The 25,302-nt window shown below is 36.3% G+C and overlaps 3 protein-coding genes across 3 annotated transcripts; 1 reads left to right on the top strand and 2 right to left on the bottom strand.

Moving 5' to 3' along the window:
* Positions 1–255: 255 nt before the first annotated feature.
* LOC105178904 (serine/threonine-protein phosphatase 4 regulatory subunit 3) lies at positions 256–13,178 on the bottom strand. The gene is made up of 24 exons (XM_011102483.2): positions 12,766–13,178; positions 10,874–10,954; positions 10,669–10,768; positions 10,504–10,588; positions 10,342–10,391; positions 8,738–8,817; positions 8,456–8,512; positions 7,990–8,089; positions 7,825–7,902; positions 6,911–6,975; positions 6,677–6,745; positions 6,514–6,591; positions 6,341–6,436; positions 5,132–5,202; positions 4,879–4,956; positions 4,648–4,738; positions 3,957–4,052; positions 3,199–3,413; positions 2,998–3,112; positions 2,289–2,420; positions 2,082–2,189; positions 1,899–2,008; positions 1,667–1,771; positions 256–1,588 (listed from the first exon to the last, which is right to left on the bottom strand). The coding sequence occupies exons 1-24, from the start codon at positions 12,808–12,810 to the stop codon at positions 1,078–1,080; spliced, it is 2,616 nt and encodes an 871-aa protein (XP_011100785.1). The 5' UTR covers positions 12,811–13,178; the 3' UTR covers positions 256–1,077.
* A 1,601-nt stretch (positions 13,179–14,779) lies between these two features.
* On the top strand, positions 14,780–22,132 carry LOC105178905 (dihydrolipoyl dehydrogenase 2, chloroplastic). The gene is made up of 15 exons (XM_011102484.2): positions 14,780–15,324; positions 16,373–16,519; positions 17,036–17,170; positions 17,348–17,465; positions 18,238–18,362; positions 18,489–18,614; positions 18,688–18,768; positions 19,437–19,499; positions 19,829–19,903; positions 19,986–20,064; positions 20,148–20,248; positions 20,639–20,752; positions 21,223–21,336; positions 21,457–21,528; positions 21,715–22,132. The coding sequence occupies exons 1-15, from the start codon at positions 15,010–15,012 to the stop codon at positions 21,760–21,762; spliced, it is 1,713 nt and encodes a 570-aa protein (XP_011100786.1). The 5' UTR covers positions 14,780–15,009; the 3' UTR covers positions 21,763–22,132.
* A 117-nt stretch (positions 22,133–22,249) lies between these two features.
* Positions 22,250–23,828, bottom strand: LOC105178936 (agamous-like MADS-box protein AGL92). Its single transcript, XM_011102527.2, has one exon. It carries the CDS (start codon positions 23,513–23,515, stop codon positions 22,454–22,456), a length of 1,062 nt encoding a protein of 353 aa, XP_011100829.1. The 5' UTR covers positions 23,516–23,828; the 3' UTR covers positions 22,250–22,453.
* Between the last annotated feature and the right edge of the window lie 1,474 nt (positions 23,829–25,302).

The following is a 25,302-nucleotide window of genomic DNA, read 5'->3' on the forward strand; positions in this document are numbered from 1 at the left end:
TGAAGCAAGGCGTCGTTTACACCCTGGTTTCAAGATCAGGCACAATTCTTTTATGTGATAATTACACTCTCCTTTTTTTTAAAGTTGATGTCCAGTTCAAGTCATTCGGTAGGATTCGGAGCAGGGGTTAGACAGCAAATGTTGAAACTAACACAAGTGAGCAATCAATAAACGACTAGGCACAACCAGTTGGAAGCAGCGTAAAATGCCAACATTCTTTAATTCATAGAGGAAAAGGAAAATGAAAGCTGAAAATAGTCCCTCAAACGATTAGATTAGGAAATAAAATCATCGACATACATGAAACAAAGAGAGGTTTACAGGTATTCTTCTGCTATGAAAATGTTTACACTTTCTTTGGACAGGGGTCACACTATCTATCAAGTAAACAACATTCCTCCAGATTTCTAACTCATTCAAAATAGCAACTATGAGGATCGAAATGCTCTCTCACTGGCCTCTTAACAGATTTCTCAGAACAGCAAAATGTTAACTATAATATACTCTTGTCCAACATACATCTACATCGGAAAAGTACATCTGGTGGCTGATTAGAACACAGTTTTCCTCTGTATAATGTACATTTCCCTAATACTCAAATACAATACCATCAAAACACAAAATTTGGCCTTGATGAGGTCCCTATAACTTTTTCTTTTTCCCCAGTAACACTGACCCACAACTGCCTGAGAACGGAACACTATGCAAGGGAGCATTACTGCTCTATCCGTATCACATATAATTCAGACTATCTATATAGAACACAGAGGTAAACAGGAAAATCAAGCGAGGGCAAGATATTAGTAAAAGGCTACAATTGACGGAAATCTTACAATGACAACAATTACCCAGCTGAAATTGCGAGGAAACCTAAATAAGGAAAGCCTACAGGCAAGTCCTTTGCATCCTCACAATAGTACTGTACAGTATCCTCTCCCAGTATGAGGGGCTTTCATTTGTTCTCATCCCTCGTTCTGTCTGGGTGAGTTCTCTTAAATTTGGCCATATGTGCGGGATGACGACTCCACAAGCAGAAGCCAAGTATCTCAAAATGCAGAATTACTCATTTCAAATAACTCAAGATCCATTCACAGCCATTTCTGGTGAGGACTTTGGTGGCAACAAAGAACAATCATCCCCAAGCTTCCTATTATCAGCAGAATCATTCAACCCATCGGTAAAGCTTCTAGGAGAAACCTCTTCCTTATCACTGTTGTTTTCTGTTTCTGCATTCTGGGTGCGCTCAGATGAGTCAACAGACCCCTTCTCTTTCAGATTTGGTTCAACAGTGTTCTGGTTTACATTCGATGGAGGCATGTTTAGTGATGCAGTTCCTACTCTCTTACCAGGTAGTACCGCCTCACTTAGGGTTGAGCATAAGGCAGCAAAAACACCTTCTCTCGGCTTTAAGCCTTTTGGAGAACGATGTAACCTTTTTGGCTCAGGCTCCTCCTTTGAAACTAACTTGCGTTTCAGGGGGAACTCTGCCAGTCCCTCATCTTCATCAGATATGTCTGTCAACTTTTTAGGAGGGGGCCTGTAATCCTCATCATCTTCATCATCATCATAGTCAACAAGTCCACCAGCCCTTCAATTATAGATGTAATATTGAGTTAACATTATCTTCAGTAATTAGTGTCTACAACTCAGTATATTAATACAATACCTAGGGGATGGGTAGTTTGTTGTGGACCCATTAACTAATACAGAAGGTTGAGATTGGCCTTTGTTACTGCCAGCAGTATGTGCAGATGCTGAATCTTCTTCATCACTGGCAGAACCACACATCATTTGTACATGGTAAAACAAAATCCAGTAAGTAATTCCATTGAGCTCCAGCATAAGCTATGTGCAATTTATAAAATAAATTTGTAGCAAGGCCGTGAATAGACACCCACCTGTCTTCATTAAAGTAGTCCTCCTCCTCTTTCTCTAAAGCACGTTCATCCAATCGTTTCCTTTGGTCTAACACAGTAGCACTGCTTCTTGTACCCGCACTTTCTAGCAACTGCAAATAAATAGTGTTATATGTGCAAAAACAGAAAATTGAGGTGAATATACCATAGAAGAATGGAGAATACCTGTTCATATTTAACTTTGAGTGCGTGAATAGAAGATAAATTTTCAAATTTCACCAACTGATCCCAGAAAGTATCAACTAGATACCTGAGTAGTACTTTCAAGTTCTCCTGCAGAAAACATGTCTCAGATAACAGAAGAAAAGAAAAAAAGAGAATGCACATATCATCTAATAGAAGGACCAAGGAAAATATGAAAGGAATGAACACCTTCCGGATATATTCAAAGAGCTCAAGGACTGCAGAATTCAGAAGATTGTAACGATCCCCATTGGCAACAAATGCATCTATAATGGGTTTGAAAAGGTTGTTCTTTACAAAATGATTCATCAGATGCTCATCCTGCAAATATTCATTAATGAACGGTTGAGACGAAGAAAAGCAGAAAGTAAGGTCATGTCTCCAACCAGAAGAAAGTGAGGTTACACTGGGATAGACAAGCTCTAAAGGGGAAGGGAACATAGATACAGATGATTATCAAGGTTAGTCAGTATTAAATACAGAAATATTTCAAACAGGGAACAACCTCAATTTTTTATTAGAGGCATGTTATATGGATCAGGGTACCAGAAACATATGAGTAAGCAAACTGAACAGCTACTAATACTGTGATACATGACCTAACATTGTGTGCACATAAAATATAGCAAACGCGAAAATCATTTACTCAAGGACCATTAATACATGATCCACTAATGCAGCTAGTCAAGAAGAGAACAAATTAAAAAAAACGGTACAAACTTATTTACAGATTAGTCAAAAGAAGTTAAGTGTATACCTAAGATAGAATGAAACTTCTTCCGACATTCATTTGGGAAATTGAAAACATAACCATTATTTCCAGGCCAACTAAAATGCAAAATAAAGTCATCTCAATCACGTCTCTGTAGAGTCTCTAAAAGCAAAACAACCAACTTACACTGCGAGAAACAAGTGCTCGGATAAATCTAATAGCAGCAACTACAAGATACTTTTCTCTTCTTTTCGTCAGATACAAAACCTTATCAACCACATTGTTAAGAAGAAAATTGCATCTGCAGGACAAAATGGAAAGATCAATCCAAAATGACTCCAATTCATTTATACAAAGTAATTTGGTGACAAGGAGAGAAGAAATTACTTTATCCTATAAGGATGTTGCAAAACGCAGAAGGATAGCAGATCACAAACATTTAATAATATCTCCGGCTTCACATTACTTTGACTCCGGGATCCTCTATCGGAGCTCACAGATTTGCTGTCCATTTGACTACCATTATGTGGTGCACATGATGTTATTACATCAATTAATTGATCTAAGTGCTTGTCGTAGAAAATTTCCACTATGTTTTCTCTCTGCAACAAAAATCGAGACAATGAAGTACATGATTGGTACCAAATACATCTTAAAAGTAATGATAGCATAAGTAATACCAATAACAGATAGCATTTCACACAGATATTTAAATGTGTGTGTGGTGGGGCGTAAGAGAGAGGAGAGAACAAGTTGGTACTGTATCTTATGCAGAAAAAGTCAAAAACACAAATGAACCCTGAATTCCATGTGCTGCTTAAGGGAATATAATCCTAGAACAGCATTTTGTTGTACAATACTAAGGAAAACTCGAAAACATGAGATAAGAACGAAATATTGGCTAGAAAAGAGTGCTAGATTTTAGTGCATACAACTTATACATCACAGTATCACACCATACTACTATATAGTATTCTTGTCTCACTCTTAATAAGTTAAGCATGCTCAAACAAGATTACAGTGATCTGTCAACCATCCTACTTCATCAGTTATACAAAAATAAAAAGAAACATTCCTAAATTGTGAGAACAGTATCAAACGTAATTGGATATCCACATTACATAACAGTGACACAAGTAATGTACCTGCGATCCTGGAGTGAATGAATCTAAAAGACTTCGAATAATTTCAAGAAATTGGCAGTGCATATCATCTCCAAAATCTGTAAGCATATTCTTCACCTGCAAAATAAGGAATAACTTAGATTACCTTAATAGTACTAAAAGATCCATGCCACGTAACTTCCACCCCCAAAAGCCTGGGGGCTGGGGGGAACAGTAAAAGCAAAGATGAAAAAAACTAATGGTAGAGTAGCATCAAAATTGCCAGATAAAAACAATGAAGCACTCTGTAACTGGTATTCCTTACTTGGAAAGAGTTATTACAAGTTGTTTAGGTCTAGGCTGGAGTGTAACAATATCATATTTGGATTAGGATAGGTTTTAGACATTAAAGAAATGCTCAGCCATGATTATCTTCAATGAAGATTGTTCTTCCCCTTTTATGATTCCGTCATATTCATATCTGCTTATCTTCTAGACTAATTGTATGAAAATCATAGAGTTTAACAATTCTTTCACCCTTCACCTTTCAGTAACATTTTCTTGTGCAGTATGAACCTAACCTAAACACAGCACGAAGCAGGTCTTCCTAACATCACACGAATGCCTCAGGAACCAGCTACCTCTATCTTCAATTAAAGACAATTAACCTGTCCATGATATGCAGCAAACGCCATTGTAAACCCAAGGAAATACGGAATCCAAAATTGCTTACCAGAAGTTCAAACAGAACACCTTCCTGCCGAGCTACATAAGAACGCAATATATTTGAATCCAGATTCTGGAAAAGAATGAGGATGTCTGTCCTGCATCCATTATGACAAAATATCATGAAGAGGTGATTATATATAAACTGAAAACAACTGAATGAGAGATAAACTTAGATGCACATGAGCTTCTAGACTCATTACAAGTTCCTTGTTAACGTCACAGTTTATTTCATTACCCAGTCAAAATAAGCTTATGGTCTTCACTCTGCAAAACATCTGCAATGACGTCAAAAATGCCTTCATTCACAAGATCCCTACAGGATTAACAAATGTCTTAATACAGAATGATTTATAGAACCGCAAGAAAAAATCGGGGACAAGCATGACAGATCAACAATAATGTTTGAAGAGGAATTCTAAAAGGCACTGTAAATAATCTCCAGCATGTAAAGCAGGAGAAAGAAAAACAGATACGGCAGCTTCACGTACCTAAATAATCTGTGCTGATGTACCATCTGCAAGCTCTTACTTAAGGTACAGAACTCATGCACAAAGTGTACCTATTTCACATGCACGAAGGAGTTAGTTACTGAATTATTATTACGATCATACATGACAGGGTAACAAAGAGGCTCCCGCTTCTCCACTCAGAATTTTAAACATTGAGCACCAGAAAAGTATAAAGATAGACTTGATGCTATCAAGAAAGAAGCAAACTGGGCACAACATCATAATACGTACTTCCAAAGTAAAATCCAAAAGAAACACTATCTCAAAATGCATTGTTCAAAGGGAAAAGTGCAACAAAATCGTAGCGAAAACGATTAAGACTGCCACAGGCATATATGTCTCTCCAGTAAAGGAAAATCTAAGAGCTTAAATTGTGCACTCATTGTTAACAAGCAAGCATGTCCAACATAATCCTTCAAGAACACCAAATGATTAAGAATGCATTAATCCTCTCTGACTATATCCTTTAAGAGGCAACTGATGCCAACCCATAAAGTTTTGCGAGCTATGGACATCTATAGACGGCAACAGCAGATCATTCAGGAATGTGAAGCCCATGATTTTTAACTTATAACTCAAATAAAGTTTACATCAAATTCGGTTAATATATTTATTACTTACTTCTAAGAGACATTACATAATATTTGCAAAGATATCCATATCACAGCTGATTCACCGGACAGTTAGGGTTCATATTGCAGAAATTTCAAAAACATATTTGTCCACAGCAGATAATTTCAAGATGTAAACGACCAACTTTTTGCAGAAGCCATAGCATTCTCTCGAATGCATATCTCAGGCATGGTTCAGACAAGAATAACACTATCTTTCTTTTAGCTATTTTCTAAGGCAAGGAATCATATCAATACTAGCCTGCAGTACATAGGTAATAAATATAAACTCATGATAATTTCAGGGAACAAAAGCTCAGTGGAAAATATGATTAAATACCAAATATTTTGAACTACCAAAATAATTGTAAGCAGCTGAAGGTATACTTCACATAATGAAAGCAAAGATAGCATCCACAAAGTCGCAAACTTTTGTGCATAAGATGAACTAATTATAGTTACAGCACATGATTGTAGGGTCAACTTAATTCTGCTATTAAATGGTGCCGACAGCACGTGCAACAAACCAAATGCATGTGCCTTAATGAAAAAATTTCAAGCAAGGACCCATGTGTACCAGAGTTTTCTTTGATTCAGTGGAAATGTTGGGAGACTTCAGCCTAGCAAATAATTCCTTGATAAAGGTGCTATCATCTTTTAGCAAGGAAACAACCTACAAGGACAAACTAAAATTAGTTTTAGAACTAAAACAAGATAAGAAGCATTGAAACAACTAGAAATATATCTTACAATTGCATTATTTGAGTGAATAATAGAATTAAAATTTGCAATTATGGCCTCATCCAATGCTCGGGGTAAAATGACATCCTGGCATAAGCAATATGAGCATTAATTCCATTTTATCATACAGGTAAACAAAACCCGATTCGCAGTACTAAATAAAAAGTGATACCTTCAGATAGCCAACTCTATAACTTTGATGTATCTTTGAAAGGACTACAGGATCTTTAATGGGTATGGCCTGAAACATACCCACATAAGCAGAATTAGCAATAAAAGTGTAAATAGTATCGCAGTCCAGCAACTCCTTGAATCCTTAAAAACATCTCTCGTAGCAGAAACATTCACCATCTGCATTCACAGCATGGCAGCTATGGGATGGATATTGATGATACAGAAGTTTTACCTCCTTAAAAACCACATGCTCTTTTAGAAAGTTGCGATGATGGGAATGAGGTACCTCCGGATCATCTGCAAACCAAATTTGAAACCGTTCCATCACAACCCAGTAATTAAGATTAGCAAGCTAACTGTGGATACACCGGATATTGCAAGTAATAATGCCCAAATCACAGTCGGCATGCAGTTTCTGGTATGTCTTGCGGTCTCATAAGAAGTTTTGGTTGCTTGATGAGTATTTCTCTTTAAACTAAGACAGAATAATTCTACATAGCAAATGGAAACAATAAACTGGAAAGTGCAGGAAAACAATCATTCTCATAACCACTTGTTAAAGAGGTCTACGTTCATACTCATCCACACAATTTCCACAACGTCAAATACACACAACTTTGGCCCTTCTAAACTAGATCAAATGAAAAATGCAAACATCACCGTATGAGATTACACAGTAGATATTAGTAATTTGACAACAAGTGGTTATATATGGTGACGTTATGATGAGCAGAATGGTGACTAGCAACTAAATTAAACTACCACATCGAGCAGTGAGAGACCCTGAAAAAACAAACCGTCAATGTTGGAGCCCAACCTTCTTTCAGCAAAAAGAGAACAAAACAAACCTTTACACTTGGCTACCTCATAAAGAAAGGGAAATATGAATAACCAGTATATAGAGTTAGAAACTAGAAAGAAAATGAGAATATCATATTAGGTAAAAACACCCAGTGCAATAGACTGACAGATTGCCCCATGGTCCCAGTTTATAATAATACTATATACAGATGAGATGGGAAATGAAATGATGCAGTTAACAACCTAGCATGTAAGGAAGAGTAAAGGAAAGGTCCAGTTTCAAACTTTCAGTAGCCAATAGTTGAAGAAAAGAGATGGGGGGAGAAGAGAGGAAATGAGACTTACATTCTAGACACCCAATTACATCCATAATCAACTCATCCCCGAACATTTTCTCAAAGATCTGAGGGCTGTTTAGTAAAACTGCATGTAAGCATACATAAAGCATGTTTAGATAAACGCCAAAGCTCAAACACAGTAACATGAAAGTAGAATGGGAAGTCTACTCACTGATTCCCCTAACAATTTTGAAGATCAAGTGAAGACCATCTAAATTTTCCAAATCTTCACATACTCTAAACAGTTCCATCAGCTTCCGGAAAAAAACTTGCTGCATCAAATAAAATTCACTTCAATTAGCATGAACAAACAAACTGGCCAGAAGCAGAAGCAAAGAGAATTAGATAGCAAATACCAACAAAACAAGAGAGAGAAACAATTCCTTAGTCGAAAGTAAAGTATAACCAATTTGAAAGGGAAAACAGCAACAAGAAAATAAGGGAATAGGAGACCGCAGATAGACCAAGTATCAAAAAACTCCCACTAATATCAATACACAAAACAGGCTCCGCGGCCAGAGCAGGTTCAATAAAAGGTGTACATGCAGGCTACCATGACAATTCACCATGCTGGAGCATGTAAGCCTGTCCATAAATACAAAATATTCACTATTATCATACATGATGAGACTGCTTACATCATGTAAAATAAGTTCAGTCACACGCAACTGATCTGCAATGCCACTTTCAACAATCTGCAAAATATAAACGTGGGAATCATCTTTATATTTCATATATGTAAAAATTGAAGGGTAACAAGGGCGCCACAAAAGAGAGATAAACCGCCAGAGATTTAGAAGTGCAACGAAAGAGAACATCATTTCCCATGAATTACAGGGGAAAATAAAATCAAAAGCAACTCCAACATTGTCATATGCAGGAGATATGGTGGAGAGAGGTGGTGCAAACTAAGCTGGTACCTTTAATATCAAAGGAAGAGTAGACAGTTCAACTGGAGGCAACTCCCTCAACTCACTGTTGACGCTGTGGAATGTCTCACCTGAAGATTCAAAATATTGAAATATAAGCCACTATAGCTTCTGCCAGAGTATGCTGAAACAAAACTTTTCTACATAGGACAGGACAAAGTCGTCAAGTCTACTCCATGTATGATCCCAGTACGTGAAGATTTGCTTTCACCAATCTAAAGTGGCAGGGAAATAGAAAGAAAGAATGAATTGAAAAAAAAAAAACTAAGCAGTCATTAGATCAACAAGTAAACATATTGCTAGACAGCCTAGACCCAGATAAACACCAAGTCATAATACAACTATAAGAGTATTTGGAGTCAACCACAGAATTCTGTGAGGCTATAGTAATAGTCCAGGTACAAGTCAATCTGCATTACCACTGTATCTCCAAGAGCATGAGAAAATCAAATCATAACAGACTACCATCTATCTGTCATCAAAATATTGATGGCAGAACAGGGGCAAGGATAAAAGGCACAAGTTGCTTCGCCTTTCCCCTAATCACTCATTACCAAGAGTGAACATATTTCCTTCCCATTGTACTCCTAACCAAAGATAAAATATTCTTGCAATGCTCTAGTTCTTCACAAAAGTACAATTATTCTCTCTGATTTGAAACAAAAGTACCCAACATTTTTCTTGTCCCTATTCGCATGGCATAAAAATAGAGAATGCATTTAGTTACCAACTTTTTGAAGCTGGGGCCATTTTTTGATGCAATTCCACATCAATTGTAGGAGGAAAAATTGAATTAGCTTATAAGCATATAGGCGTTTTGCAACTTGGACCAACCATTTTCACAAAATGCACACAAATGCAAAATAGTTGCCAGGGAATCCCACTGTGCCAGAGTCCAGCTTCAGGCACCAACATAATGGGCCTCTGGCTGCAAATTCAGAGAAAATATCCTTGATTCCTAGAAATGAATCTCATTTTCTGAAGCATTTCTGGAAAAGTATGCAACTATATTAGGCTGGAGAAACTTTTTGTGGAACAATATGGTATTTCGTAAGAACGGGAGTGCTCTTACTGATAGTAATTCAACCAATATTATCTCTTATCTTGTAAATATAACAATTACATTAACAATGATAAACACCAATTATGTATATCTAATTCTATTAATGTCACTTCAGTATTATAACAATATTACATATTGCTAATGAATCATTCATCACTTTTCAAGAGATCAAATAAAATGAGTTATAGGATCAAGAAATATAAATAAAGAGTGGGGGTAAAAATATATCATCTACCACAAATAGCAACTATAGGCAAAAGTTTTTTTTGAAAAAAGGACCAGATCACAAAATTGAGACTAACAAACAGTTTCCATGTTAACATCAGATCAACATCTTCAACTCAGATCACTGACAAAAATCCAATTCTTCCCAGTTCCCTTCTCAGGAATATCTTTTCTGAATACATTTTAGAAAATATGACCAAAAGAGGCCCTAAATAGTGTAGCAAAAAGGCTGGGTATATTGATCTAGACACAATACATAGACATGCAGAATCAGTTATAGCTATGAATGAAACCCATAAGAACTTACTGGCTAGTGTGCTGAAATGCATATTCCTCTGCAAACTGCATATATGGTCCCTGCATGAAGCAAAATGGAGAAAATGTTAAATTTGAGCAGTACAAGTAAAATAGTAAAACAAAAGGAAGACAAATTTCATATAAAGAAAAACACACTATATTTGATACTAGCCATATGTAAGAGCAACCGGTTGTCTCTTGGAAGCTAAGAGCCAATTCAGTTGAGAACTCAGGATCCCTCCATGAAATAATTGTATCTGTAAGATGTAAAATATATATAAGAAACAGAAAATTGGAACAATCGGAAGTTCAGATAAATCTATGAATAACAGAATACCTTCTTGCTTACGGTAGATATCTTCCGAGCTGATCCGATGCAACAGTAGTGTCTCATTGTCCTCCTCGTCAATAACAAATAATCCCAAATCTTCTGATCTCTGTGCCACAAGTCACAAAATTTCAATTTCATACTACAAATCCAACTGATATGTAGCCATCATGCTAAGAGAAGCCTATTAAAAAAGAAGAAGACAAGGTCAGACCTCCAAATAATCAACAGTTACGTGGCCAGTTCCTTGATCATCCCATTTCCCATCCTCATTGAGACGGTATACTTTAACACGCTGGCAGAAAGAATAGAACATGTAAGAACTATGCATAGCAAGGAATTCATGTTAAAATGACTAGGAAGAGAACAAAGGTGTTCATTATATTATTAGTTCAAATATAAAAGGCAAACAGAAAAACGACTACAATAAGGGGAGAAGAGTGCAGGAATAGGAAAAGCTGAAACTAAATGTTGACATGCATGTACCAGCTGCATAGATGCCCGCTGAGGTACTGATACGGTTATACCACTTTCCATAAGATGAGTGACATGAAAGATACTTGCAATAATTGTTCAGTGCTTTCACAGGAGCTAGTTTCCTCTATCCTCAACAGTACGACCATTCACACCTTGAAGTACGGAGCACCGGTATCTCAGACTAATTACATATCCTACTCCATTCCCTTCCCTCTTTCCCCTTGCTCTATCTACTGAAATTCTTAGAGACTATTTTAGTAGCAGTAGGAGCACAGAAGAGAAACCACAATTTGGAATAAAGTGGTCACCCTCCTAAACAGCTTCATTATAGTTCTATAAGTAGAGGTGGTATTCAGACGAATGCTTCCATTACTTTTCTAGCTAAGATTCTAGGAACCTTAAATTGATATTGTTATACTAGGTACGAATTCGATAACAGCTTTTATAAAAATCCCAGTATTATCTAATGTCTTGCAGATTTAAGGGTTTATTCAAGGACTGTTGTCAAAGCCGAAGATCTTTCTTCCCACGAAAACACTCCAGATCCAATACTCTGAAGAATTGGGGAAACTCCAGCAATAAATCTCTAATTAGCTTTAGAATTTCTAAATCACTGATTTAAGTCAGATCAAACTCAAAGAAAAGAGTAAGGCAGTCGCAATTAATTTCTATAAAAAAGCCCCCAAGCTTCAGTCTCATCGTGAGTCCACAGTGTTGAGACTTTAGCAGATTTAGCCAGTTAGCTGAATGCAAAATAATGCAGAAGTACGCCCATGACTAATTAAAAGTGTGCGCATTACTTCAGGGCATTAACATGAGAATACAAGAGCTCATAATTTAATTCCTGTCAAAGAAGGCCTTGAACACTTCTGAGACAAAGCCTACATTTGTACACTTGAGACCTATTTTCCACTGATTCTCTTGCATTCCAGAATAATGTTCGTAAATTACACAACACTGCAGCACGACCACCAAGGATCAATGGTAGAATTGGTGCTTGGAGCTTCAAGGACCACTTCTAAAACTGAGGGACATCAACAATATAAATATCGGGGATACTTGGGCTTGTTATCACCACTTAGCAACATAAGGTAAAACCAGCGCATAAATGCCCATGGCATGTGTGTAAATTTTGCAATCAAAGTCAACCTCGAGTCCAATCAAGCATACACTTAAAGCAGGAATCAGATCTCAATGATCTTCTCCGAGCCTCTAACAACAAATTATTTCCATGTAGTCATTACATTTAAGCAACTATATCGATTACACAACAAAAGCTAATTCCATAAACCTTTACTCATGAAAAACAAGCACATAAAATAACAGTTAGAGCACGTGAGAAATACTGTTCTCAAAAGCGAAACCTCTTATGCGCTTATGATTGTAGCCAAAATTAAAATTAATTATATATATAAAATATACCTCAAGAAACCCAATTGAGTACTGAAACGTTCTAATAGACGACTAGAGAACTAGAGTCCAAAAATAAAAACACATAACTGAACCAGCTGGAGCTTCCAAAAAATCCCATAATCGAAAGCTGAAAAAGTTAAAGCAGTCTAATTCAATCCTGGGGCTAAGATACAACGACTTTCTTTCGAGTAGCTGGTGTTTGTTTTCTTTACTGACCTGCATGGAATTGCTAGCGTTCGGAGATTTATCTTGCGAGCCCATGGGAAATAACCAAAGAACTTAGCCTCGTCACAAAGTACACGAAATTCACTGCACGAACCGCACGGATAGAATATGCTGAACAGAAATTACCAAACCTTCGGATGCAAAATTAGGGTTTAGAAAAAGAGACAAAGAGGTTAAATTTCTGGACGAAAAAGGTCGAATTATGATTTACACGGGTCGGGCTACTGTATTCGGGTGAATTGCAAAACCCTAACCGCCATTGATATCAGAGTGAGTGAATAAGCTCCCCCCTCTCTCTCTTCCTCCTCTCCCTCTCTCTCTCACTACTTTTCTCTTTTCTTTCTTCTTTTTCTGCGTTGCCCGACCTTTGAAAACACAGTGGGAGCAGTGAAGGGAATATCGTTATTACCCTTGTTGAGAGGCTGAAGTTACGAGTTGTGCCACCCCGCCATTTTATCTTTGCTGTCTGCTTTTGAGATCACTTTACGCGCTTTCATTTTTGTCAAAGTCCAATCGCTTTAACTCATCTCATTGAATTTTTGTGTTCTATTTTCTCTTAATTCTATTTCTATTACTTCTAAAATTAACAAACATAATTAATGAATGAATATTAAGACCAAGAAAAACAAAATTGTTGTCAAAATATTCATTTCATTTTATCGGATTGTAGTAATCAAACGCAACAAAAAAGTGCACGCAAATACCAAAAATATTATTAAATCAACTTTTTTTTATAGATATAGTCAAACATCTCACGTTGGTTACAAATAACAAATTTGAGTGATTTATAAGTCTTGGGATTTTCTTTCCTTGACAATACGCATTTTCAAATAAAATTATAAAGCTCATAAGAATTTAAAATAGACAGTACTTTGCGTAATAGAACACCAATTGAGTGTAAGCCACATTATTCGACATTATACGTCGGAAGGTCCAAATCCCTCGCACATTTTCAGACAAAATTATGAGGTTCACACAAAATTAAATCAAAAAATACTTCGCATAATGGGACAAAAATCGTATCACAAGCCACATCAAAACACCAAATTTATTTTTCTTCATTATCATTTCTATTCAACAAGAATGTTGATTATTAAATTTTAGTTTTAAAAGTAAAAATGTATTCCGAAATAAAACATTATAGTATTTTTAAAATATTCATCATGTTGCTTACAAAACAACCCTGTCAAAAATTGAAATATCATGCAAAAACAATTAACTAATATAGTCATTCTAATATTCAACTGCAACAATATACGTTATTTACCTAATATAATAATTATATATTATTGATTATTAATCATAGACATCTTTTATTTATTCATGATGCATTTATACTATTAATCAATCATATGATGATATGGTTCTTGTAAAATGGTGAATTACAACAAAAAAGTATTCATACTCATAATATTTATTTATTAAAAAAAAAAAACTATCATAACAAAGGTGAAAATGTACCTTCTCATAAGTATTAGCGTGTGAAGATATATAATGGGAGTTTGGTTAGATAATTTTTTTTGTGTTAGAAAAATACTTATTTGGTTTACAATAAGTTAACCGGAAATAAATATGAATTTTCATTCATTCATTTTGTTAGTTTTAACAAATTTTGTGAACTTTTAATTACGAAATGAATCCATTTATAAAATGTAAACGACCGTCAAAGCCGCAATAAATAATTTCTGAAATTACTGAAACTTTATTTGTAATTAGATTTAAAAGATTGAGACGAGAACAGTGTAATTATCCTAAATAATATAATGCATCATATTTATGTCTATTAAAAAGAATTAGAGATGTGATTCGTAATTTTAGGTTTGTATGATGGAAGCCGGGAGGTATCAAAATAATCATAAACATATATTTACTGAGAGATTTTTTTTATTTAAATTAAATTTTTAATCGATTCAAATTCAATAAATTTGATTTTACTTAAAATTTTCTATTTATTTAGAATGGACATGGCATATGAATCCCGGACCTCTTAGGAACATTTTCCCTAGGTAGACCATGCGTAGGCTAACAACTCTCACCACTGGCCACATCAGCCTCAGGGGGGTTTATCCGCGGTTCTTCATCTCCATCTCTATTCTCTAACTCCTATCAACTGTCCCTTCGAACAGAAGCTCACATAGACATCATACACTTCCGTACTCACACTCTCCCCCACACAACATTACCATTCCACACTCTCACATCACACGCACACACATTTCCTTACATTACTCCGAAATGCAAGCTTCAGTTTCGCTACTCTGTATACCTCTCCCCCCGCAATTCACTACGCGATCAAATTCAAATCTCCGATTATGCGGCCTACGGAAAGAGGCCTTTGGATTTTGCTCAGTCTCGCAGTTCCAGAATCGCGGATCTCACTGGACTAGTGTTGTTTCAAGAAAGTCACGTTGGGGGAGGCAGTTGGTTTTTTCAGCTTCTGCTACAGTCGCTGACAATGGAAGCGTCCATCCGACGACGTTCGATTATGATCTCGTTATTATTGGAGCTGGTGTTGGAGGCCATGGAGCTGCACTTCATGCCGTCGAAAAGGTAGGAGCATTTATTTTATTGAATTGGTGGTTCTGATTAGTGGCTGATCTGATGGCTTTGTGAGATGATTTGAGCTAAAACTTCAACTCAATCACATGCAAAATTGTGATTTTGAGCTTTAGAAGAAATGAAATTATGTGAAAGTTGGGACTTGGGTTTTTTGGGACATCAAGTTGGGATTTTAGTATATTATATGTCGCGATAAGTTCTGAAGTTTAGGCCTTCAGCTGAATTATGGGGAAACTTAGCATCTCTGTGGTTAACCTAGTTAGTTATGTTACTTTTGGGTCCTTTGATGCGTTATGCTTGAATTTTAACCTTTTTACTTATTGGATTCATTATAGTTATCCGGATTGAGTTGTTGAGCTGAAATTTCTTTCAATTCTATTCATGCATTTTGCGGTATTGAGCTTGAAATCTAATTAAATCATGCAAACATATTCATCTTTCTAGGCGTTAGATTTGAACTTCATGAAGATATATTCTTGATAAGTTTGGAAGATGGAGCCTTTGAGCTTAAAATTTAGTTATATTTCATGATTAATTGCTTTATATTATTTCCGTGGCTTTAGGTTTTTGGGAGTTAGTAAGTTACATGAACATGTTATGTTGATTTTTGGCGTAATTAATTGGTTTTAATAATACATAGTTCTTGGATGATAGCACCGCTCTGCTGTAGTGGAGTGAGTGTATCATCTTTACTTCTTTACCCTGCACTTACATCATGCTGAGAAATGTTCAGATTTGGACTATTTCCAGGTCATTGAATTACTGAATGCTGTCTCTTCATTGAGTCTTGAATTAACTCTGGATTCCTGATGAATCTACTGTTGGTAAAATTTCAAGATTCAAGGAACGTTATGAAAGATGTGTTATTTTTCAAATTGTTCTTCATTACGGTTGCATCAGAAAATACTGTGTTAGGATCCTCCAGTGCTTTTATTAATGATATAATAAACCCCCCTTTTCATTAACCTGATACATTATCTTTGTGGAATCTATTAGCTGTTAAACTTTGGAAGCTCAAGAATTAAATTCTCACTTTCAGGGCCTTAAAACAGCTATTATCGAGGGTGACGTCATGGGTGGAACTTGCGTTAATAGGGGATGTGTTCCTTCTAAAGCCCTACTTGCAGTAAGTGGTAGGATGCGTGAACTTCAGGATGAGCATCACATGAAAGCTTTGGGTTTGCAGGTGTGTGATTTCCTCTACCCTAATCAAATCCATGAAGTTTTTAGTTGATATTTTATTTCATCAGTCAGTATGGAGCTTAATCTGGAAATCTGAACAAGCCTTAGGATTTTCTTTGACGGCCATTAATGTCACTGCTAACTTTCTAAGCTTTATAATATTAAACTACAGATATGCTTCTTAGTTCTTACTCATTTTTTTTATGCTTTTCATGTGTAGTTTGAATCACATGCCATCGTTCTGTTTGAACTTGATTTTCCACAACAATAATTCAAAGCATCAATTTAATTACAAAAATAGGGTTTGCATGATGAGGTATAGCCCAGAGTAAGACAACTCCTGATACTGCATCCTGCAATTGCTCTATGTCATAGGTTTGTAGGATCTGATTGTTTTATCATAGTAGCTGCTGACGACATTGCGCTCACTTCTGCAATACCTTCAAAAATCTGTTTCACTGTCTTTTTGTCTTTGAAAAAGCAACCTCCCTTGATATTCTCTTTCTACCACCAATGACAGATTGCGGCTGCTGCATACGACCGGCAGGCAGTGGCTGACCATGCTAATAATCTTGCTTCAAAGATTCGTGGTAATCTGACTAATTCATTGAAGGCACTTGGGGTAGACATTTTGACAGGATTTGGCACCATAGTGGTATGTCCTGAATGTTATCATTTGGATAAAGTTTAAATACAGACAGTCCTCTTATTACACTCTAAATTTTAAGACAATTCCACAACTTAATGCAGACTACTGTTTCGGTAGGAATATCCTAGAATGGGCATCAAATCCCTTATATTTCATCCTTATATATGTCTCAAATAATTTCAGGGTCCTCAGAAGGTCAAATATGGAAAGGTTGGTTTGTCTGACAATGTGGTTACTGCAAAAGACATCATTATTGCCACGGGTTCAGTTCCTTTTGTTCCCAAAGGAATTGAAGTTGATGGTAGATATTCTCTACTTTTAGTTATTATTTTTGAAAGTCAATTTTGCCTACAAAATTCTGCCATCTTAGGTATCCTATTGATGTCATAGCAGTGTATTCTGTGAGACTCATATTCCACATTGTTTGCTCATTGTCTAATTTTCCTTCAACTAAAAAGTTGCCGCTGAATGTACTTTATAAACCACATTCACATATTGTACAGATTCTTCATTGTAAACTATATCCCTGAAAGTCATATGGCTTGTCTCAGTTAATTATATGTGCAACTTTACTGACACCTAGGTTGCCCAAACTCCCTTTGAAATGTATGTGGATTAGGTTTCAATGGGAAGTCTAATCCCTTTAGTTATCAACCTGACATATGCCATAGTTGTTTTATATCCTTAGCAACTTGCCACTCATGTAAAGGAGAAAAACATTAGAGAAATAAAAGATACAAGTCGAATGAATAATAGGACAAATGTATCTTGGACCAGAATTATCTTTCCTTTTTTTCCCCCCAGTTCTCTATGAACAAATTGACTGGCATGACAGGGTTGGATTTTATATCATAGTTTCACTTTTAAATATGCATATTAGTAAAATATGAGACTCTACTCCAACATAAGCTTATTGGAGTTTGAAACATGTTTTATAAACCATTTATATTTTGATATAGTTTTTGCTGTTAAAGTTTGCAGCTCTTAGTAAGATAGTTTAACTATGGCTGTGCTTGCTACAGCTTTTTTGTTTTCTGCATATTCTGATATTTCTTCTTATCTCTATCCTTCAGGGAAGACTGTAATTACAAGTGATCATGCTCTTAAATTGGAATTTGTTCCAGACTGGATTGCCATAGTTGGAAGTGGTTATATTGGGCTCGAGTTTAGTGATGTATATACTGCTCTTGGTAGTGAGGTGTGCTAACAAGCTCTTCCCCTTTCCTTTATTTTTTAGTCGGAAGTATGTCTTGCCTTGCTGAGACTCAATGACCTCTCAAAAGTTGCTCCAGGAAGCAACTAATCACTCATTACTATTGCATAGGTTACGTTCATTGAAGCTCTGGATCAACTAATGCCTGGGTTTGATCCTGAGATAGGCAAGTTAGCTCAAAGGGTTCTGATAAATCCTCGGAAAATTGATTATCACACTGGAGTATTTGCAAGCAAGGTATTGAGCCATTACTTATTGTGCATCTATATACTCCCTATAAACATCACTGACTTTCTGATAATTTTGAAAGATAACTCCCGCAAAAGATGGGAAGCCGGTGATTATTGAGCTTATTGATGCCAAGACAAGAGAACCAAAAGATACAGTGGAGGTAATAAATTTTCCTCCTCCTGCCTTGCCTTCCCCAACAAAAATAAATGCACGGGGACGCCCGCCCAGCCCCGCCCCCACCCAAGTCATACACACGAAAAATAGAAAAAGAAAGTTACATAAAAGTCCCAGTTTGCTCAAGTTTATATCACATAACTGGTTGGACAAACAAGACAAGGATGTGCACTGGGTGTAATTTGGTTACTTCAGAAGCAGAACCCTTCAACAGGGCATTCCAAGGAGTTGTTGATCTCCTTCAGTCTAAGGTCTGAACTTTTAAAATGGCATCTTGGTATGTCTGATCGCAGCGAGCGCATTTAGCTTGTAACAGGCAGGGTTTGTTTTACATGGAAATTATGAATGGCAAAATGTAGTTAATCTATTGAGAAATAGCTAAAAAATTGATTAATTCCAATTGTTAGGCTAAAAACCTTTATGGCCATTTCAGTAGTAGATTTAGTCATTGCACCAGGTTGCATAAGATTGTCTCAGATAATCATCACTTAAAGTTGTCAAATTACAAATAAATTTAAGTTCTCTTGCACCTTTTTGCAGCCATTCAATTCACTCTTTGTACTTTATGGTAGGAGATGTGATCCATCATTATTAATTCATTTCTTTTAATTTTGTGGTTTTTAAAAGCAATCTAACACATTGTTTTTTCTGTAGGTTGATGCAGCATTAATTGCAACAGGAAGGGCTCCATTTACAAAAGGTCTAGGACTGGAGAACGTAAGTATAGAAAACTCAAGTTGAATTACATATTTGACCCGTGTGTAACAGTTTAGAATCAGGGATGAGGTTATTCGGTATGAAAGCAAGGAGAGTCATTGCCTCTCCCCCCCCCCCCCCCCCCCACACACTACACACGCACTCAATTTTGATTATCATGCATGTGAGGCATTTGAAATAAATTAATCCCTGGATGCACCGTGGGCTTTATTGAAGACATCCACAACTGCATTTCAGTTGTTGGAAGTAAACTTTTCCATACTGCATATGAGTTTCAGCTCTGTTGGTTCAAATATATGAAAACCAACCTGCTTTCCATTTGCCTGCAGATTAATGTAGAGACACAACGTGGATTTGTCCCCGTTGATGAGCGCATGAGAGTTATTGATGCAGTTGGGAATCTGGTTTGTTGCTCACTCATCCCTTCTAACTTCAATTAATAATGACTTCTTGCAGTTGTTCTTGACACTATACTTTTATCATTAGGTTCCACACTTATATTGCATTGGTGATGCAAATGGTAAACTGATGCTCGCTCATGCAGCAAGTGCTCAAGGAATTTCGGGTAGGTGATTTTACCTAGTAAAATCAGTATGGAAGTATGTGAATTTACCTGTTTTATATGTTTCTTTTTCTTTTTTCTTACAGTTGTTGAACAACTTACTGGAAAAGATCATGTGCTTAACCATTTGAGCATCCCAGCAGCATGTTTCACTCATCCTGAAATCAGTATGGTTGGGTTAACTGAGGTAAATTTAAGCTACATATAACTGGGAACAAGTTCTTTTGCGTTCCTTAACTATATTGCAAACATGGAGATAAAAAGCCTGCTTCTGTAGCTACATACTCTAGTTATTGGCATTTCATCCTGCTAAGCAGGGTAGTGCTTCTTTCATGCTCTACCTTTATCGTCAAGGTCCTCCAGTTAGGCGTTGTTGTATGTATAGTCACTTCCTCAAAATCTGGGAGTAGCCAGCAATACACAATGGATTCTGTTACTTTATGTATGATGTTGGTCTATTCTGTTCTTTTGCCTTTCCCAGTGCTTACTCAGTTATGGGTCTGAATAGAAAAGTCTGGCATTATTAATTGTAGTGTATTAATATGTTTCTTGTTGGTTTGTCGTATTTGCTTTTCAGCCACAAGCAAGGGAAAAAGCTGAAAGAGAGGGATTTGAGATAAGTATTGCCAAAACGAGTTTCAAGGCCAACACCAAGGCCCTGGCTGAGAACGAAGGGGAAGGACTTGCAAAGGTTCAGTCTCCTTGCTCATATAAATACATGAGAAATGCTGTATAAGTAGTGGTGACCAGTATGCAATTGACTGCTGTATGTAAAATCTTGCCCCTGTCTGAAAATCAATGGGAAGGACTGACTAAAGTTTCATTTCCTCGCTTCTTTTCTCACCAATACTTTAATAGGGACTATGTACTATTCAGAAGAGCATTTGTGTAACAAATAAACATTTTGTTTCTTTTCCTTCCCTTTTTTTTTGGCAGTCACTTTGTTTTTACTGAATATTTCTCCACCTTTGCCTCTTATCCTCGCCTATTTGCTGTTATGTGCGGTCACGTTGTTGCTTTCCTACTGAGGATGCAACTGAATCCTGTCATGTTTCACATTTTCCATTTCTCTGCTGAAGTATGCTATCACATGTATACTGATAAGGTTCACTTTGAAGCATTCAGAAACATTTCTCAATTCTGAGGTGTTGTTTCTTGCAGTTGATATACAGACCTGACAATGGCGAGATTCTTGGAGTTCACATTTTTGGGATGCACGCTGCAGACCTCATACATGAAGCATCTAATGCTATAGCATTAGGCACGCGAGTTCAGGTATGTCGATATAGATCACCAATCATTTTTTACCTTATATTTTCCTCTGCTTCCAACACAGAAGTATTGTATGGACATATTATTCGGACATCACTTAATTTTGTACTCTGGACCTCACAGGACATAAAGTTTGCAGTTCATGCACATCCAACCTTGTCTGAAGTTCTTGACGAGCTATATAAATTGGCTAAGGTAAACTTCTGAGATAGTGATATTTATCAACGAAACAACTAAACCTTCAAAATACCACACATGATTATTCCCAGACATCTAATAAGACACAACCCACTGGTTATAACCTCGGACGTTCATAACCTATTTGCAAATATGTACGGATTACATCTAACAATTTGTTGCTTCCTGGACTTCGCGGTACAGGTAAATCCCCATGCTACAAAGCAACTTTGTGAACCAGTTGCCCTGTAGGCTTTCACTTTCATATGAGATTTTTGAGCAATTAGGTTGTAGTAGGGAGCTTTTGGAGATTACAGATGCTCTGGTAAGACAAGCAACCACCCCATGGTTACCACTGAATGACAAGACAGATGATATTGAAAGAATATGCCAGGTTACCAGAGCTAGAGTCCAGGTGTTCTTCATCAACTGATACTGGTTTCGCAAGATATTGGATGAAGGCAATTTAATTTATGTATTTGTCGGAAGTTGATTACGCAGTCATTTGTTTTTAACTTTTGGAATGTTCGTAACAGAATCTTTAGCCGAAAGCCAATTAGGCGTGTATGGAAGTTCCAAGTTGGTATAAATATCAATATCATCAGCTTGTGTACTTTTGAGATTTCTCATGGGCAGATTTTTTCTCCATTTCTAGTCAACAACAGTTAAAATGGGAGAAATCTCTAAGAACGGAAGAGCAATACTTCACCAGTTTACGTTGGTAAAATATCAACTTGCCACAATAAAATAGACCAAATGTGCCTTTCTTCTAAAAATTCACCAGAAGGAAAAATGGTCAAAAGTTAGATCCGTACTTCTGTACAGTTTAGTGAAGACGAATGCTTGAAGACAATTTCCCAAACAATGAGAATACCAACTAACCCCAAATCTACAACATCCCCTTTTTTTGTCAATTCGGATTCCTCATTCAAAAACCACGCCTTCAAACATAATCTGCCCCCTGAGCAGCCTGCATTTGAGGGAAAGCACCGGACAGCAGTGGACGTTGCCTATTCTGGGGTATTGGTGCCATGTTTGGCATATTATAAGACATTAGTGGCTCGCAATTGTTTGCTCCAACATTTTCCATTATCCCCCTCCCCAACCCACAATTCTGAGCAGAAATCTCATCACAACTATAGGCGTAATAATCAGGATTTTCATCGAAACCGAATGTATTCTGGCTGCATGATGCACCATTGTTCATCATCATCATCCGCCTCTGATCTGCTATATTAGCTTGGGCGTCATAATATGCCAAAGGCTGCTGCTGTTGCATGATATCTGTCCACATACTTGGCAAGGAAACTGCACTTGCAGGATTTAGACCAAAACTAAACGTATTCTGGCTACATGATGCACTATTGTTCATCATCATCATCCGCCTCTGATATGGTATAATAGCTTGGGCATCATAATATGCCAAAGGCTGCTGCAGTTCCATGATATCTGTCCACATACTTGGGTTGAAAACTGCATATTCTTGAACTGAAGGATCCATTGAAGCACCTGATTCTGTGTAGATGATTACAGAGCTCTTTACTGAGTTGATCCTTCCCCTCACAGCATCAATCTTCGTCGTTAGCAAGCTAACAATCTCTTTTAACTGATCTCCTGACAAACAGTTATACCTTCCGTCCCACTTAGGGTACTTGGCCTCTCTCATCTTTTTCCTCAACTTATTGAGTTCTTCTTCAGTTCTCTCCGTCTGATCCTTGAAAAAGGCTGACAAATTGTATGTCCTGGACCTGCAGTCACAACCTGATCTTGACTCGTAGGAATGGGTCAAGCTTGCTAACAGTTCATGGCCATTTTTCGGCCAGATTGTTGGCTCGTTTGCTTCATTATTTTGTGCTGGCAAGTAAACAATCATGCCAATGTCGACTCCACAGAGAGTAGAAAGTTCATCAGCCGCCTTCTCTAGACCTTTCTTTCTCCTTTCAAAGGCCGCAACTCGTGCTTTTTCACTGCTTATCAGTTCCAGGCGCAATTTTGCCCGCACCATCTTCGCACACACGAAATAATCAGTTTCTTACCTTTCTATCTTAGACAGTAAAACAGGATCACTTGGGAAAACTTGTACAATAAATTGTTCTACGTATTGAAGATTTGCAGAATTTTTGGCACAATGTTAAACAATGGAAGAAGAAAAAAGATAAAAAAGAAATAGGGTAAATCAATCCTCAACTCCTGAATTCTATCCCAAATATAAAGCCATGAAAACATAAACCAAGAAGATTGACAGATAACAGAAAGAAATATGTCAAAACTACACCTTTAGGATGATTTTAACTTTTATTTTTTCTCCAATTCAATGTAGAAAGTAGCTTATGACAATACGTGTACTTTTAGACAGGAGAGGTTTAAGGTTTCGTTGATAAGAAGACAGCCCAGAGACGAATTAAGATTCGACCTACCATATTTGTGCTCAATCTTTGAAGATTTGATTCACATGTCAATTTTCAAACTGTTAAGTATTTATTACCATATAATGGGAAAGATTGACTATTCACACAAGAAAAGGGACCTTTCAAAGTTGAGGAAAAAACCCAAGCAATTATTCTTTAACCCACCGGCCTCCATGTTGAAAATATATGTATATATATATATATATATCATTGTGTTTGATTTTGTTTTTTAAGTTTTTTGTTTTGAAAATAAAAAGAGAAAAATAGAGATTAATTAATATGTATATAGCATAAAATGTATGTCAGGAGTTGTTCTTAGAAGTAATTTAAAAATTTTAAAATAAGTGGGGTATATTTATTCTTGGGATTTAATAGACATAAGTGTTCATTCTCGAATCATATTTATTTTATATATTTATATATATGTATTGTTTGTGAGTGGAATAGATTAAATAGTATTTATGTTAATTAATTATATTTTAGATTTTTAATTTAATAAATAATTAAATGCACTATAACAATGTGTTAAAAATACTTTCATCATTCATTATATTCAGAGTGATAAATTTTAATAGATAATTCAACTAATAAATTATTTTACTTAACTGTGTAGTACTGGTATATTGTTATGTACTTTTTTTTAAAAATTTACAATTAGAAAATATTTGAGTACAAAATATTTAAATAATTAAACTTAAATAATTTTTATAGTCAATTTTTTCTAATTTATTATCCTAGTCGGCACGATGCAGAGGAGAAGAAATAGGGCTGAATAAATTAAAAAAACAAAAAAGTTGAAAACACAATTTTGAAGGTGTAAAAAAATTAAAGCAAACGTATAGGGAATGGGCACATTCACAATGAAAGCCAAATAAACAAGAGAACTGACATCGGACTTGAAGATTACAGCATTGCACTGCCTCCCCTCCACAACAACACTTAACAGCAAACCAAAAGCGGGAAACGCTCACAACCAAACAAGCATTCTAGGCCATACCCACATACACATAACTAGGACACAATAAGAATCTATTAACATTCAGATTTCATTTCTCTGCCACATGAACAAACATACTGAAATTAACCAACACAGCAGAACCCAAAGATGCACAGCTGAGATTTCAAATAATAATCTATCTAAATGAGAAGAAGAACCAGAAAAAGTAGTATTATAGGAAAGCTTCAAAGATTAGTCATTGGTAATTTCAGCTCAAAAAGGAGTCAAATATTACTATGATCCAATACAATGCAAATCAAAACCCTAAACCACAACATTAACTAAAAATATAAAAACCCAAACCCTTAACTCCTGAAAACACACAAAAAATTAATTCTTGCTCCATTTTCAGAAGATGGGGTTGGGTAAATAGAGAAATTCAAATAT

Source organism: Sesamum indicum, unplaced genomic scaffold (genome assembly GCF_000512975.1).
Source record: "Sesamum indicum cultivar Zhongzhi No. 13 unplaced genomic scaffold, S_indicum_v1.0 scaffold00109, whole genome shotgun sequence".
Classification (NCBI taxonomy): Eukaryota; Viridiplantae; Streptophyta; class Magnoliopsida; order Lamiales; family Pedaliaceae; genus Sesamum; species Sesamum indicum.

Excerpts from the sequence above, each read along its gene's own strand:
- LOC105178904 (XM_011102483.2), bottom strand. The coding sequence starts at position 12,810 with ATGGGCTCGCAAGATAAATCTCCGAACGCTAGCAATTCCATGCAG. Across the intron at positions 10,769-10,873 it reads TAACTGTTGATTATTTGGAG|AGATCAGAAGATTTGGGATT; the intron begins GTCTGACCTTGT and ends CTTGTGGCACAG. Across the intron at positions 7,903-7,989 it reads CAAAATTGTTAGGGGAATCA|TTTTACTAAACAGCCCTCAG; the intron begins GTGAGTAGACTT and ends GCTTACATGCAG.
- LOC105178905 (XM_011102484.2), top strand. The coding sequence starts at position 15,010 with ATGCAAGCTTCAGTTTCGCTACTCTGTATACCTCTCCCCCCGCAATTC. Across the intron at positions 16,520-17,035 it reads TGAAAGCTTTGGGTTTGCAG|ATTGCGGCTGCTGCATACGA; the intron begins GTGTGTGATTTC and ends CACCAATGACAG. Across the intron at positions 21,337-21,456 it reads CATTAGGCACGCGAGTTCAG|GACATAAAGTTTGCAGTTCA; the intron begins GTATGTCGATAT and ends TGGACCTCACAG.
- LOC105178936 (XM_011102527.2), bottom strand. The coding sequence starts at position 23,515 with ATGGTGCGGGCAAAATTGCGCCTGGAACTGATAAGCAGTGAAAAAGCA.